Consider the following 14,564-nt stretch of genomic DNA (forward strand, 5'->3'; position numbering starts at 1 on the left):
ATATTTTAGACATACACAAGAAAATTAATGTATATCAAAAGGAAAAAAAACAATGGCGCAGACAAATTTTGTAAAACAAAATCTAGCGCATCTTTTTTTCTTGTCATGGATGGAGAATTTTCTGATTTGCATATTGTGACCATACTATCATCCTTGTGTAATCACGTTTTATTTGACTTTTATAAATGAAATAAGAATAATAAATTGAACTTACACTGTTACACACACTAATGATGTTACTGGATGGAGCATATACACGTTTGTGAGTTTGTAACCATATATAAAGACAAAGTTTGAGATACTTTTAGTAATTAGAATCAATTTGAATCCCACGTGTCAAATACTGCCAAAAGTCCAAATCAATGTTTAGGTATTTTTAGTATTTACAAAACAGAGAATATTTAATCACAGCCAAATAGGTTTATAATTTTTTTGTTGACCTACTATTTAGAATTTCAGACTCATGTGAGTATAAATTGGTGAACAATTTTCTTCAATTTCATAGCATCATAATTGATATCATAATTAATGGCAACATATAGCATTATGGCTGAGACTTCAAGCTGTGTGAGGGAATTAAGGCCACCTGTGACTACTCATGTGCCAAGCATTTGGGGAGATACTTTCTCTAATTACTCTTCTTTAGAAAACCAGGTATATGTATATAAAATATACTCCCCCCTTTCCTTGTTAATAGATGCGTTTCTTTTCGTCACGGAGTTTAAGAATAGTCTGTTAAGTGAATGATGAATAAAGTAAGAGAGATGGAGAGAGAATAAAGGAAGAGAGATAATTACTTTTGTCAAAAATAAAAATGACTCAATTAACTTGGAACTTCTCGAAATAGTAAAACAACTCTATTAACATGGAACGGAGGGAGTACATATCTTTATTCGTTAATTTCAATATATTTTACATATGTATAAACATGATAGAGGAAATTAATCTATTTTTACAAACATGCAGGAACTAGAAAAGTACAAAGAAGCAATTGAAGAATTGAAGAAAGAAGCAAGAGACATGCTAACGGAAAAAACAACTCCTATCAACCAATTGATATTAATCGACACGATTGAGCGGTTGGGATTAGCCTATCTTTTTGAGACCGAAATCGAACACAAACTCCAACAAATCAAACACAACAATAACGACCTTTTTCACCAATCCGATTTATTCACTACATCACTTGGATTTCGCTTGCTCAGGCAACACCGCCACCATATTTCTTGTGGTATATATACTCCTTCTGTCTCATTCGTATTTCATTAAAATTATGGACTATTGCTCCACTCTCTATGTTAAAACTTAACACGTTAAATCTTTCTTACTTTATCTTTTCTCAAACTTTACTCTTTGTTGAATTAACTCACTAACTTTGCTCTTTGTTGAATTAACTCACTAAAACTTTCTTAAGTCCCATATCTTAAAGAAACGCCTCAATTATCAAGTTTAACTTAATGAACTACTTAAGCAGATGTTTTCAACAAGTTTGTTAACAAGGACGGTATGTTTGAAGAAGGCGACGTTGAGGGAATGTTAAGCTTGTATGAAGCAGCTCATGTTCGTTTTCGCAACGAGAAGATACTACAAGAGGCTGCAGATTTTACCAGGCGTTACTTGAAACGCAACGAAGCAGAGCTGGAGTCTGGCCTTAAAGATAGAGTGAAACGGGCTTTGGAGCGCCCGCTTCATAGAGATAGATCCATCTTCTACGCGCGGATTTACATCTCTATTTACGAAACGGATCCCTCAAGAAATGAACTTGTTCTCAAACTAGCAAAATTTAATTTCAATTATTTGCAGAAAATACACAGGAAAGAACTCTCCCAGCTCTCCAGGTATGAGTATGCAATGATCAATCTGAGGCGTGCCTATTTAGTACTACTATTAATCAAGATATTTCTTTGTTTTTTGAAAAATAAAGGTGGTGGAACGAATTAGATCTGAAATCAAAATTACCATATGCAAGAGATCGATTGGTGGAGGCCTATGTTTGGGGTGTTGGATATCATCATGAACCTCAGTACTCTTTTGTTCGAATTGGAATCGCCAAAGCCGTTCTAATCGCTGGAGTTATGGATGATATGTATGATAATTATTCTACAATCAATGAAGCTCAACTTTTTACTCAAATCTTAGACAGGTAAGTCATATCTATCCATATACTCTATCCGTCCAAAAAAAATAGACCAATTTGTGTATGACATGAGTTTTAATGTAGAATTGGTAAAGTAAGAGAGAAAGGGAAAAAAGTAAGAGAGAATGGAGAAAAAGTAAGTAAGAAGTAGTGTAATATATGATATGTACGAGGTTTATGATCAATTGCTAACTAATTAATAATCTAAAACTAAGACCAATTCTTAGCCATTAGATTAAGAGATCAAATAGTAAAAATAATGTCAATTAGATTATATTTCTCCTTAAATAGTAAGTAAATAAATTTAAAGGTTATTAATGTCAATTCTCTCTCGTCAAAATCATTTCAAAACTTTAAATTTATGTAACTCTCTCGATTTAAATTATTTTTTTTTTCAAAAAATATATTAAATTAAATATAATTTTATAAAGATTCCGAGGAGATCTCAATTGCATATGTTTCGACGATGTTCGGGTAGTGAAATTTGATTATATTTCAATTTTCGTACACGTTGATAAGCAGAATTTTATCAACAAATGCAAAAAAAGCTCATTATAGTGTATGTAAAATATTTATAAAACTGTGTTGATATTTTCTTGTACTTGTGTTGAAATCCTTGTGTCACATTGTTGATATAAAAAAAATCCACGAAAATTATCATATGATAACATAATGACGATATTACCCTTTAGTTGATATTTTCTCTATTATTTATTGAAATTTGTGAGTTTTAATCTCATCCACTCATTTTAAAATCTAAAAATGTAGATTTAGTCTTAGTTTTAGATCACGACGGTATAAGTATATAAGAGGACCCGTGCAGGGATTATGATTATAGGGATGCATTCAAATAATTCTAATAACTAACCCTAATATGAAACTCATGATTTTAAGATCCAACGCCTACAAAATGGACACGTGGCATTCCCTATTTTTTTAGAGTGAATCTGCATACCTTGTAAAGACAAGAATTTGCATTGTTCAAAGTGGATCTGTATAATTAATGTTCAAAATAAAATCTGTATTCGTTGAATTATTGGGTTGCAGGTGGAATATGGATGAAGTTGATCGTCTCCCTGAACACATGAAAACTGTTTACCATTTCATTTTGAGTACATGCGAAGATTATGAACGCGACGCACTCAAATTTGGGCAAGCCTTTGCAACTCCTTATTTGAAAGAAACGGTTAGTAGTAGTACTATATACTATATGTGTGTAACTAACTGATCCCCTACAAATATATAATCTTGTTAATTACTACCTCCGTTCCCAAAAATTTGTCCCTATCTCTTTTTAAAATATACTCCCGCCGTCCCCCATTAGGAGTCACACTTTGACCGGGCACGAGTTTTAAGAAATGTAAAGAAAAGTTGGTTGAAAAAGTTAGTGAATGTGGGACCCATTTTTTTATATTGGTTTTATAATAAAATGTGAGTGAATTGAGTTAGTGGAATGTGAGACCTACTTACCATTTATGGTAAAAATGAAGTGTGACTCTTAATTGGGGATGGACCGAAATGGAAAAGTGTGACTCTTAATAGGGGACGGAGGGAGTATTTTTTACTCCCTCCGTCCCGCTTTAGCAGTCCCATTGACTTTTCTGCCTTGTTTTTGTAAAAATGATAAAAAATAGTTAAAGTGGTGAAATGGTAAATTAAGAGAGAAAATAATATAGAGAAGAGTCTTATCTACATTATTGTGTCTCTTACTTTACCATTTCTCCACTTTAACTATTTTTTATTATTTTTATAAAAAGATGGCAGAAAAGTCAATGGGACTGCTAAAGCGGGACGGAGGGAGTAACATATTCCCTCTGTCCTTTTTTAAAATATAAATGGAGTTGAAAAAGTTAGTGGCACGTGGGTCATACGTTTATATATTAGTTTTATAAAAACATATGAAGAGAAGAAATTAGTGAAATGTGAGGTCGTGCAAGGTGACAAATTTTCAGGGGCGGATGGAAATGGAAATAAGTGACAAATTTCCAGGGACGGGGGAGTATATTATGCTAACGCCCGGCAAGAATGAATGACCGAACCACAAGAAAATTCATAGAATCCTCCAAGTTTCCCATCACTTGTATGAGGCCCAGAAACCTAAATAACTAAACCAGAAAATTTTGAAAACTAAAAGAAAATCCAGAAAAACAAGAAAATGACATTTTCGCCCTCAAACGATATCGTCATCAGTCTTGTTGCAAGTCATCAGCTGAACTGCATGAATATATTTGCATTATATATGATGAATGGATCAGGTGCAACAACTTGGAAGGGCTTACAATCAAGAGCTAAATTGGTTTATGGAAAGACAAATGCCTCCATTTGAAGACTATGTTAAAAACTCCGAGATAACCAGCGCCATTTATATGATGTTTGCTTTCACTATTCCTGGTTTGAAATCTCTGAGTCAAGAAACAATTGATTGGGTGAAGAGTGAGCCCGAAATCGCAATATCAAGTGGTCTTACCGGAAGATATTTGAACGATATCGGCTCTCATGAGGTAGGTTATAGTAACTTCAAATTAATTAATCATACCTCTTCATAGTATTAATTTGTTAATCTTGCATGATTTCAAAGCGCGAGAGTAAAGGAGGCCAAATGTTGACTGTAGTGGATTGCTACATGAAACAACACGGCGTAACAAAGCAAGAGGCGCTATCAAAGTTTGCACAACTGTATGAGGAAGAATGGATGGATCTAAACAAGGAATGGGTCGAGACATCGTTCGTGTCTACAGAAATCGCAATTCAGTTTCTCAACCACGCTAGAATGATCGATGCGAATTACAGCAACAATAATGGAGACGGGTACACGGATCCTCAAAAGGGCAAGTCGAATGTTGTTGCTCTCCTTATCAATCCAATACTCATCTGAAATAGTATAAGTTTGTTAGGAGACGTCCTAAATCTATTGTGTAATATATCATAATCGTTTGAGTTAATAAGTTTGCTAGGAGACGTCCTAGCTAAATGTATTGTGTAATGTATTGTGTAATATATCATACTCATTTGAGTTAATAAGTCAGATAGGAGATGTCCTAAATCTATTGTGTAATGTATCATACTCATTTGAGTTAATAATAATAATAATAATAATAATAATAATAATAATAATAATAATAATAATAATAATAATAATAATAATAATAATAATAATAATAATAATAATAATTAATAATAATAATAATATATTATTATTATTATTATTGATGTTAATTTTATGCTATAATAATTTGCTTAAACAAAGTAAAATTTTTAAGGTCCTTAAAGTAATTAAACCAACCTAATATTAAACTATTGATTGGATGAAGAATGGGCCCAAAATTGCGATATCGACTGGTATGATCGGAAGATATTGGGACGACATAGGCTCTCATCATGTAAGTTACTTATTGATTCAAATTGACATATAGTATTAATTTGTGAAGATTCAATTAATATTGGTACGATATTTGATGAATTTGAAGCGCGAGAGTAAAGGAGGGCAAGTGCTGACTGCGATCGATTGCTACATGAAACAACATGGCGTAACGAAGCAAGAGACGCCAACAGGGTTTGCACAACGACTTGAGGAAGCATGGATGGATGTGAACAAGGAATGGGTCCAGACAGCGTTTGTGCCTCGAGAAATCGCCCTTCAATTTCTCAACTATGCTCGAATGTGCGATGCGAGTTACAATCACAATAATGGAGACGCTTATACAGATCCTCAAATGGGCAAGACAACTGCTATTGCTCTCTTTATCGATCCAATAATTATTTGATTACCTTATATAGTATTGAGTTATAAGTTTGTTTGAAGAAGTTCTATATGTACATTGTGTATGAATGAAAAAAATCTCATTTTATATGTGAACTTGGTTAGCATTTTATTAAGCAGCATTTTATTAAGCAACTTGGTGAACTTGGTTAGCATTTTATTAAGCAGCATTTTATTAAGCAACTTGGTGAACTTGGTTAGCATTTTATATGTGTATGAATGAAAAAATCTCATTTTGCAAAGTAAATAAAAATATATATAAAGAAACAAAATATGGAATTGGGCTTGTGGGATGTATGCATGTTGTTTCAAGAGATGTTATTTTATGATTTGATCTTTGAAAGATCTCTTTACAAATAATTAAACTGAAATTTCAGACATGCAAAATACAATCAATGTATGTCAAAAGAATAAAAATGGTGCAGACAAATTTGTCAAACAAAATCTAGCGCATCTTTTATTTTTTATTTTTTTTTATCATGGATGGAGCATTTGCATATTGTGATCATACTGTCATCCTCGTATAATCACGTTTTGTTTTATTTTTATAAATGAAATAAGAATAATAAATTGTACTTACACCGTTACACACAAAAATGATGTGATTGGATGGAGCATATACACGTTTGTGAGTTTGTAACCATATATAAAGACAAAGTTTGTCATATTTTTAGAATCTAATTGAATCCAACATGTCACATACTGCCAATACAATCAATGTTTAGGTATTTTATCAAAGTGGCACACACACGATGAATTCAATAGCAGAGATAGCAAAATCAAAACTATTTTTTTGATCGATTCTTTTAGGCTTTTTGTTTAATAATATTTCGGATATGAAAGTACATGAACTTGCTAAAACAAATAAATCTTACAAATACTATCTCTAAGAGTTAATTGTACATGGTTACTTGTTCCTCTACCTGCTGGTGCTTCAGTTGTTGATTGCAGATGGTTATTCAAATTGAAAAATGAGGTAGATGGCTTAAGGTACAAGGCCAAACTTGTGGCCAAATGGTTTATTCAACAAGAGGGGTAGATTATAATGAAATATTTACTCATGTTGTGAAATTTACTACTGTTAGACTTATGCTTGCTCTATGTGCTCACTTTGATTGGGAGTTGAAACAAATGGATGTCAAAACTAAGTTCTTGCATGGTGATTTAGATAAACCTATCTATATGAAGCAATCTGAGGGTTTTGTTGATCCTAAGTACCACAATCATGTTTGCTTGCTGAAAAAGGCTTTGTATGGTTTAAAGCAGTCTCCTAGACAATGGAATATCAAGTTTAATTCTTGTATGCAGAAGCTTGGGTTTGTCAGAAGTACCTTTGATGCTTGCTTATATGTGAAAAATATTGATAAAAATCTTGTGTTCTTGTTGCTATATGTTGATGATATGCTGATTATGGGACCCTGCCTTAAGTCTATTAAGCATGTACAAGCTGCTCTGTGTGATAACTTTGAAATGAAGGATCATGGTGATGCTCAAAAGATTTTGGGTATCAATATCTTTAGGAACAGAAAGGAGTCTGTCCTTGTGCTTCACCAAGAACCATGTGTGCATAAGATCTTGCAAAAGTTTAACATGACTGTTGCTAAAATTGCTATTGTGCCTTTAGCTGCTAATTTTTTTTGAGTAAAGATTTGTGTCCTAAGTCTGATGCTGATATTGCTTCCATGAAAAAGGTGTCTTATGCCAATGCTATAGGTTCTGTGATGTACTTGATGGTTAGTACTAGGCCTGATATTACTTATGTTGTGTCTTGCTTGAGTAGATATATGTCTAATCCTGGACCTGTGCACTAGGAGGCTTTGAAATGGCTCCTTAGATATCTGAAACATACTTCTAAGTATGGTCTGTGCTTCTCTAAGTGTGATGATGGTGTTGAGCTATGTGGCTTTGTTGATTCTAACTATGCTAATGACAAGGATAAGAGAAAGTCCACTACTTCTTATGTGTTTAATGTGTGTAGGTCTTGTGTTAGTTGGAAATCTCAATTGCAACACATAGTTGCCCTCTCCACTACTGAATCAGAATATATAGCCATCACAGAGGCTATGGAGGAGGCTATTTGGCTAAAGGGAGTTCTCTCTGAACTTAATTTTTAAATGATACTCCTGCTGTGTATTCTGATAGTCAGACTGCTATACAATTATGCAAAAAACCCCGTGTTTCATGATAGGGCCAAGCATATAGATGTTAGGTTTCATTTCATTAGAGATGTTGTTGAAAAAGTTGAGGTTTTGTTGCATAAGGTGCATACTGATAAGAATCCTGCTGACATGGGCACTAAGTGTTTACCTATTGAAAAATTGCTTTCTTGCATTAAAAGGCTGCATTTTTATTGTGGTTAGCATGTGCATCTGCATGTCCCGGGGGAAGACCTTGATGATTCATTTAGGCCTTGGCTTAATTTGAAATCATAAGGCAGTAAAGTCCTATAAGACTAATTGGTTTGCCATCTGGTGTCTTATTAGGGAACCTGGCCTTATCTCTTGACTAATGAGCTAAAAAACTCTTTGGTGTCTTGAGAGGGCCTTGTAGCTGTGATGAAAGCAACACATGACCGTGGCTCTCCTCTATTTACCCAATTTAGTCCAAGGTGGAGTATGTGAAGTACTATGGACTCTAATTGTGTTGCGCTTTTGATATTATTCAGATGGGCTGATTTAATTCGTGTAGCCCATACCATTATTGGTGACCCAGTTTGGTTTGGCCCAATAACTTATCTGGGATGCTCCGATGGCTGCCACGTGGCTACCTCACAAGGATCGTGGTCTGGGACAGTTGGATTAATGTGTGTGTTTGTTATGAGTCTTGTGACCCATTGTTGGATTCTTGTGTGATTGGAGGCTTCTTCGAGGGTTCTTGTGTTGCGAAGCAGTGTTCTGAGAGATCGGTGTTAGATCCTTGTGAACTGAGGTGGTCTCAGTGTTGTAGCAATTGGAGTATCCCTAGGGGTTAGGGTTGGTTTGAGACTTGTTGGTGAAGATTGAGGAGGTCCTTGGCTCTGTGAAGTCGTGTGTGTGCGACCTGAGCCATATCCTAAATCTTATGACCTTTAGATTGTTCTGTTCTGGTTAGATCCGAAAGGATCCTTTGCCTTGTGATTACTAACTTGTGTATCTAGTGTGCAGGTATCCCAATCAGTAGCAGCTTGGATTCCAGATCTGGTCAAGGATCTGAAGTGAGCTAGGGTTTCTGATTAGGGTTCTGACTCTGTAATAGATACTTAGTTGTTATCTTAGTTCTTTTGTAATCTTGTTATCGATTGATTGTACTTGGCTTGTAACTTCTGAGATTAGCCATCTCAGAGCTCAATCAATAAAAGAGGTTCCGGTAATTAGTGAATCCCGAGTGATCTGATCCCTACAGAAATGTTTAAATCTCATCAAGAAGATTAATATGAGGCACTGGCAGGACATACCCCAGATGAACCACGGGCTTCGTGTTCAAACGCTGCAGTGTCGGCGGAAAGGGCAACGCCCTCCTTGGTAGAGCGTGGAAGGCTTACTCCCGAGTCATTTACTACGCTTCCTGATAAGGCTAATTTCATGCATTGGTTATGTAGTGAAAAACATCACATTTCTGCTGGATCTAACAAGTTTTGTTAAGCCAGGTGTGTGTGTAGCGCTAGATCCAGGAGATGCTGGAGGAGGATATCTAGCGAGGAGCAGGAACGGAATCACGAGGAAAAGCTAGAGGAAGGAAGCCAAAAGCTGAGGGCAATCAAGTCAATCAATACCTCGCTGGGCCCCACCTCGAAGCTTATAAATAAAGGAGTGCGCAACAAGAATGGCAGATCGGTTACACTCCACACACAGTCACGCTCTTAGCACACACACTAGGGAAATGGGAAATTTGGGGTGGTTTTCGTTTTCGTGAATTACGTATCAGTGCACCACCGTCCCTTGAGGGCGAAGAAACAATTGTTCTCTTAATTTCTGTTTACTACTCTGTTCCGTCTCGAACTTCACGTTTGGAAGTCGAGCTTGTTGTTTTGTTGCTGAATCAGTTTATCCGTTCTGTTTACGTTTGATTTGCCTTGATGAAGTTGGATTTCGTGTTGATTATTATGACGCTTGCTATTTTGGTTTGTTTATTTGAGATGTTCTCTTGAATTTGTTGCTGAATATTTTAGGAGATTCGAGAATCGTGGTATTGAAGTTGTGTTCGGTTGGATTTTTGTTCGGATGCTTGGATCCGGAGTGGATTTAGCATCCGAAGTGTGGATCTGAACAGGGGAGGTGAAATTTGTGCATGAGATTATGGGGATTTTGTTCTGCTTGGTTTGCTTCGTCTAGTAGTGTGATTTCCGTCGTTGTTTCGTTTACCGTTAAAATTATGTTTCCAATCTACATCTGAGTTTGTTTTTCTCGATCTCTGCATTTATTTGTGTTCGTTGAAGAAGATGAAGTCATTTTCAGTTGATGCTTTAGTTAGTTAGGCTGCAGATTCGATTCTGTCCGTACTTACCTTTTTCAGAGTTTGGTCCCCACTTGTTTTAATCTCCTTGGTCTAGAGATGTTCGTAGAAGTCCCAGATCTAGTAGTTGATTTGATTTAGTTCTTATACATAATTCATTTTTTGCCTAGATCTAGCAGTTAGCATAGCATACTTTATTTCCAAATTCACTTAGTTAAATTCCTCAACCCAAAATATGCGTGGCAGCAGCCAACCCAAAAATAGTTTCCAAATCTCTATGCATGTACTATACGAGTCCATCTCTGTGGGATCGATCCCTACTTCCCTGTGCTAGTTTAGTATCTGTGGTTGAGGGTTTTGAAGGTTTGCTTGCGTACCAACGACCAGACTTCCAGTCTTGTGAGTCTCTAGACCTTGTGATCTAGTTGATTTACTGGATCTAGGAAGTGTGTAATTAGAAATTGATAGGATACAGCAAGCAGAAAATCAACTCTTCAAATGGCGCCGTTGCCGGGGATGGATGGCGTAGTTTGTTTATGTGTTTAGAGATTTGGTGTAAATAGTTTTAATCTTTTGAATTTCGCTTTTGGCAGTTTATGAGCAAGGGCTCAAGGTCAGGAATCTGGAGCAACCCATCTTGGTCAAGGAACGTGCAGTTGAAGTGGCAAGTTAAGGAATCAACATCCGCCATAACTACCAGATCGGGGTTGTCAACTGTAGATCCATTTCCGTTTGAATCAGGGAGTGAAGAAGAGTGGAATTCATCGGGGAAAGAGGATTCACGGTCGTCGTCAGAAACTGAGCATTCGGAAAGGGAGGAAGAGGAGTCTGTAATGGCAAACTTAGTGGACCTAGACCCAGAGATTGGTTCGCTAACTGCACATCTCGACGGAGAGCCAGCTCATGCCATAGTGTCAAATCAACGTCAGCGGTCTATTGAGATCAAGACGAATGTGCTGGGCGTTTTACCTACATTCTCTGGACGGAGGAATGAGTGTCCTTATGAGTTTTTGAACGAGTTTAGTAAGCTATGTAGCATCCAGAAAAGGCCTAACGAAACTACCGAGGAGGACTATCGCCTGCGAGCGATTCCATTTGCATTGAAAGGAGAGGCAAACACTTGGTTGCTGAGGCTTCCACCTGACTCGATCACCACATGGAGGGATTTCAAATTGGAGTTCCTGGACTATTTCTTTCCGTCCAATAAGACAAACGCTTTGAAAAAAGAAATTCAAGAGTGTAAGCAGGACTACGATGAATCTTTAAGCCAATATTGGTCTCGGTTTAAAGGCCTGCTTGACGCTTGCCCAAATCACAGGATGACGGAGGCTGAAACATTTTATCTATTCTACGAAGGGGCAAATCCTGAGTCCAAGGACTTAATGAATTCCTCGAGCGGGGGGAATTTCACCAAGAATAAGGCAAGCGAGGCACGCGAGATTCTGGGAAGATTAATCGACGCGAAGAAGGCGTATGACTGCCCGCGTGCTATCATGAGGAGAAGCTCCGCGAACACAGTTAAGGAACGAGAAGGAGAAGAGGTTAGAGACAGAATAGATCGACTGGAGAAGGCACTGCTAAATGCCATTGAAAAGAAAAATACCCCTGGGTCGACTGATAAGGAAAAAAACCCAGGTCAAGAGGAACATCAGCTTCAATTTTACAATAATCCCTCACTCGATGGAGATTTCCAAGCTCAAGTGAATGCAATGGGGAATTGGAATCAAAGTAATCAAAATACCAACTGGAACCAGTGGAAGATTAAGGAGGCACCATGGAGGGACAATCCTTGTTTCAGATGGGCTGAAGGGAACCAACAACCACAGTCACAACACCCAGGTCCAGCGGAGAACCAGCAGACATGGCCCAGCCGGAATCAGGAAGGACCACAGCATAATTCTAACTGGGCAGGGAAGCAGCAAGAGGGGCTGAACAACTGGAATTTCCGTAACCAAGGGGATCAGCATAACTGGAACAACAGGAACCAGAGCAACCAAGGGAATTCTTATGTGCCACCGCATCAGAGGAACAATTCAGGAAACAATCAAAATTTCCAACAGAGTCACCCAGGTCCAGCAACCCAGTACAACAATAATCAAGGAGGTCAGGGAAATTTTCGCCAGAACCAGGTGGTTGGAACCAATCAAAATCAAGGATTTAATCCCAGTTCAATTCAAGGTTTCCGACCACAGCGGAATCTTGATGACATGGTGCATGACCTGGTAAATTTCCAACAACACATGCAGAATAACATGCAGGCTAACAATGACGTGGTGCACAAAATTCAAGATGCCCAGCAGGAGCAGAAGTCTGCCATGGACATGTTGGCAAAGCAGATGTCCCAGTTGGCCACGTCGCTGAACGAAATGCGGGGAAATGAAGGGAAATTGCCTGCCACTGTCAAACCACCAGACCGAGCAAATATTAGTCAAATTACCTTGAGATCGGGGAAAGGCTATGAAGGACCGAAGCAAGTGATAAACGAGGAGACACCCTCACAGATGAACGGAGAAAAGGGGAATCAGAAGTCTCGAGGAGATGATCCTGGACTCAGAGAAATTCCTATACAGGATGACCTCCAGGAGGGAGATTTAAGGGGATCTATGCCTCGACTAAGTGACCCATTTTTCCTTGATCCAGAACCTGAGTTGGAACTTAAAGAGGGAAGCAGGGAGACAGGTGCAGCCCCAGCAGGGAGTTCCACGAATGCAGTAAAGCGACCCAAACCATTCCCATATCGAGGAGAAGCCAAGAAAAAGAAAGATGATACTGAGGACCTTGTGGAAATATTTAGTAAGCTGGAGATTAACCTACCCTTTTTGCAGGCTCTGAAAATACCCACCTTCAGCAAGTTCATCAAGGAATTCATAGCAGGAAAAACCAAACCTGATGGGAAGATTGTTATAGGAGAAAATGTATCCGCCGTGATACAAAAGAGGAGGATGCCGTCAAAGTGTACAGATCCAGGTATGTTCACTCTTCCTATTTCTATAGGTGATATTAAAATTGAGCATGCCATGTGTGATCTAGGTGCTTCGATAAATGTCCTACCGCTGTCAATATATAAAAAATTGGTGGGAGTCAGTTTGGTCGATACTAAAGTAGTGATTCAGTTGGCCGATAGAACATGCATATCGCCTGAGGGAGTATTGGAAAATGTCATAGTCAGAGTGCATGATTTCCTATACCCAGCTGATTTTCATGTGATAAAAATGAGGGGTAATGAATCTGCTGAGTCTAGTGGGGTGTTACTGGGGAGACCTTTCCTTCGCACCGCGAAGACTGTTATTGATGTGTTTGATGGAACCATATGCCTGGACTATCATGGGGAGAAATACACCTTCAACATTGAAGAAGCTATGAAAAAACCGCTTGATGTTGAAAACTTGCATGTTGTAGATGTAATTAACCCCCTAGTCCAAGAATATCTTGAGACTGAACTAATGCAGGAACAGTTTGACAATTCGGAGCTGAGCCAGACTGTAGAAAAGGAGGTGACAGGATGGTGTGAAACTTTTTTCACACAGGACTTGACAGATGATCAGATCAATGAAGCGATCATGGCATTCTGCCACCAGCCACTATCATTCCAATCAGCCAGATCTGTTCAGGAGAAGAGCCCAGACGAGGGAGCGAATCTAGAGGAAATGGCGCCAAGAAGTAAGGCGGAGAACCCTTTACCTCAGGAAGCCATCACACCGAAGAAGGAGTTGAAAACTTTGCCTGAAAATTTAAAGTATGCATACCTGGAGGAAGGAGAAACTTGTCCAGTGATAATTAACAGCCGCTTGACTGAAGACCAAGAGAGTGCGCTGCTGGAAGTAATAAGGAGGAACAAGAAGGCCATAGGGTGGACACTTTCTGACCTAGTTGGAATTAGCCCTGATCTTTGCATGCACCACATCAGACTAGAGGAAGGGGCAAAGGCTCGGCGTGATCCACAAAGGAAACTGAATCCAAACATGAGGGAGGAAGTGCTCAAGGAAGTTCTGAAACTACTGTCCCTTGGAATCATATACTCTATTCCAGATAGCGAGTGGGTCAGTCCGGTTCACATGGTACCGAAGAAATCTGGAATACAAGTGGTGAAGAATGACAAGAACGAGTTGGTGCCTACTCGACTGGTCACTGGATGGAGGATGTGCATCGACTATAGGAAACTAAATGAAGCCACCAAAAAGGATCATTTTCCTTTACCATTCATTGACCAGATGCTAGAGAGGCTGGCTGGCAAAC

General features: G+C 38.1%; 1 protein-coding gene across 3 annotated transcripts; it reads left to right on the plus strand.

Moving 5' to 3' along the window:
- The first annotated feature begins 516 nt into the window (after positions 1-516).
- Positions 517-5,901, plus strand: LOC125218276 (gamma-cadinene synthase-like). Of its 3 annotated transcripts, XM_089063253.1 has the most exons (8): positions 517-654; positions 967-1,231; positions 1,475-1,838; positions 1,925-2,143; positions 3,185-3,323; positions 4,393-4,574; positions 5,454-5,517; positions 5,605-5,901. In XM_089063253.1, the coding sequence occupies exons 1-8, from the start codon at positions 529-531 to the stop codon at positions 5,899-5,901; spliced, it is 1,656 nt and encodes a 551-aa protein (XP_088919379.1). In that variant the 5' UTR covers positions 517-528. The 3 variants fall into 3 exon arrangements, with proteins under 3 accessions (XP_088919379.1, XP_088919378.1, XP_047975871.2); XM_089063252.1 differs by lacking the exon at positions 5,454-5,517 and having other exon boundaries at positions 4,393-4,638; XM_048119914.2 differs by lacking the exons at positions 5,454-5,517; positions 5,605-5,901 and adding an exon at positions 4,716-5,155 and having other exon boundaries at positions 4,393-4,638.
- The last annotated feature ends 8,663 nt before the right edge of the window (positions 5,902-14,564 follow it).

Source organism: Salvia hispanica, chromosome 1 (genome assembly GCF_029641045.1).
Source record: "Salvia hispanica isolate PSC_SH4W2 chromosome 1, Shi_PSC_v1, whole genome shotgun sequence".
NCBI classification, from domain to species: domain Eukaryota; kingdom Viridiplantae; phylum Streptophyta; class Magnoliopsida; order Lamiales; family Lamiaceae; genus Salvia; species Salvia hispanica.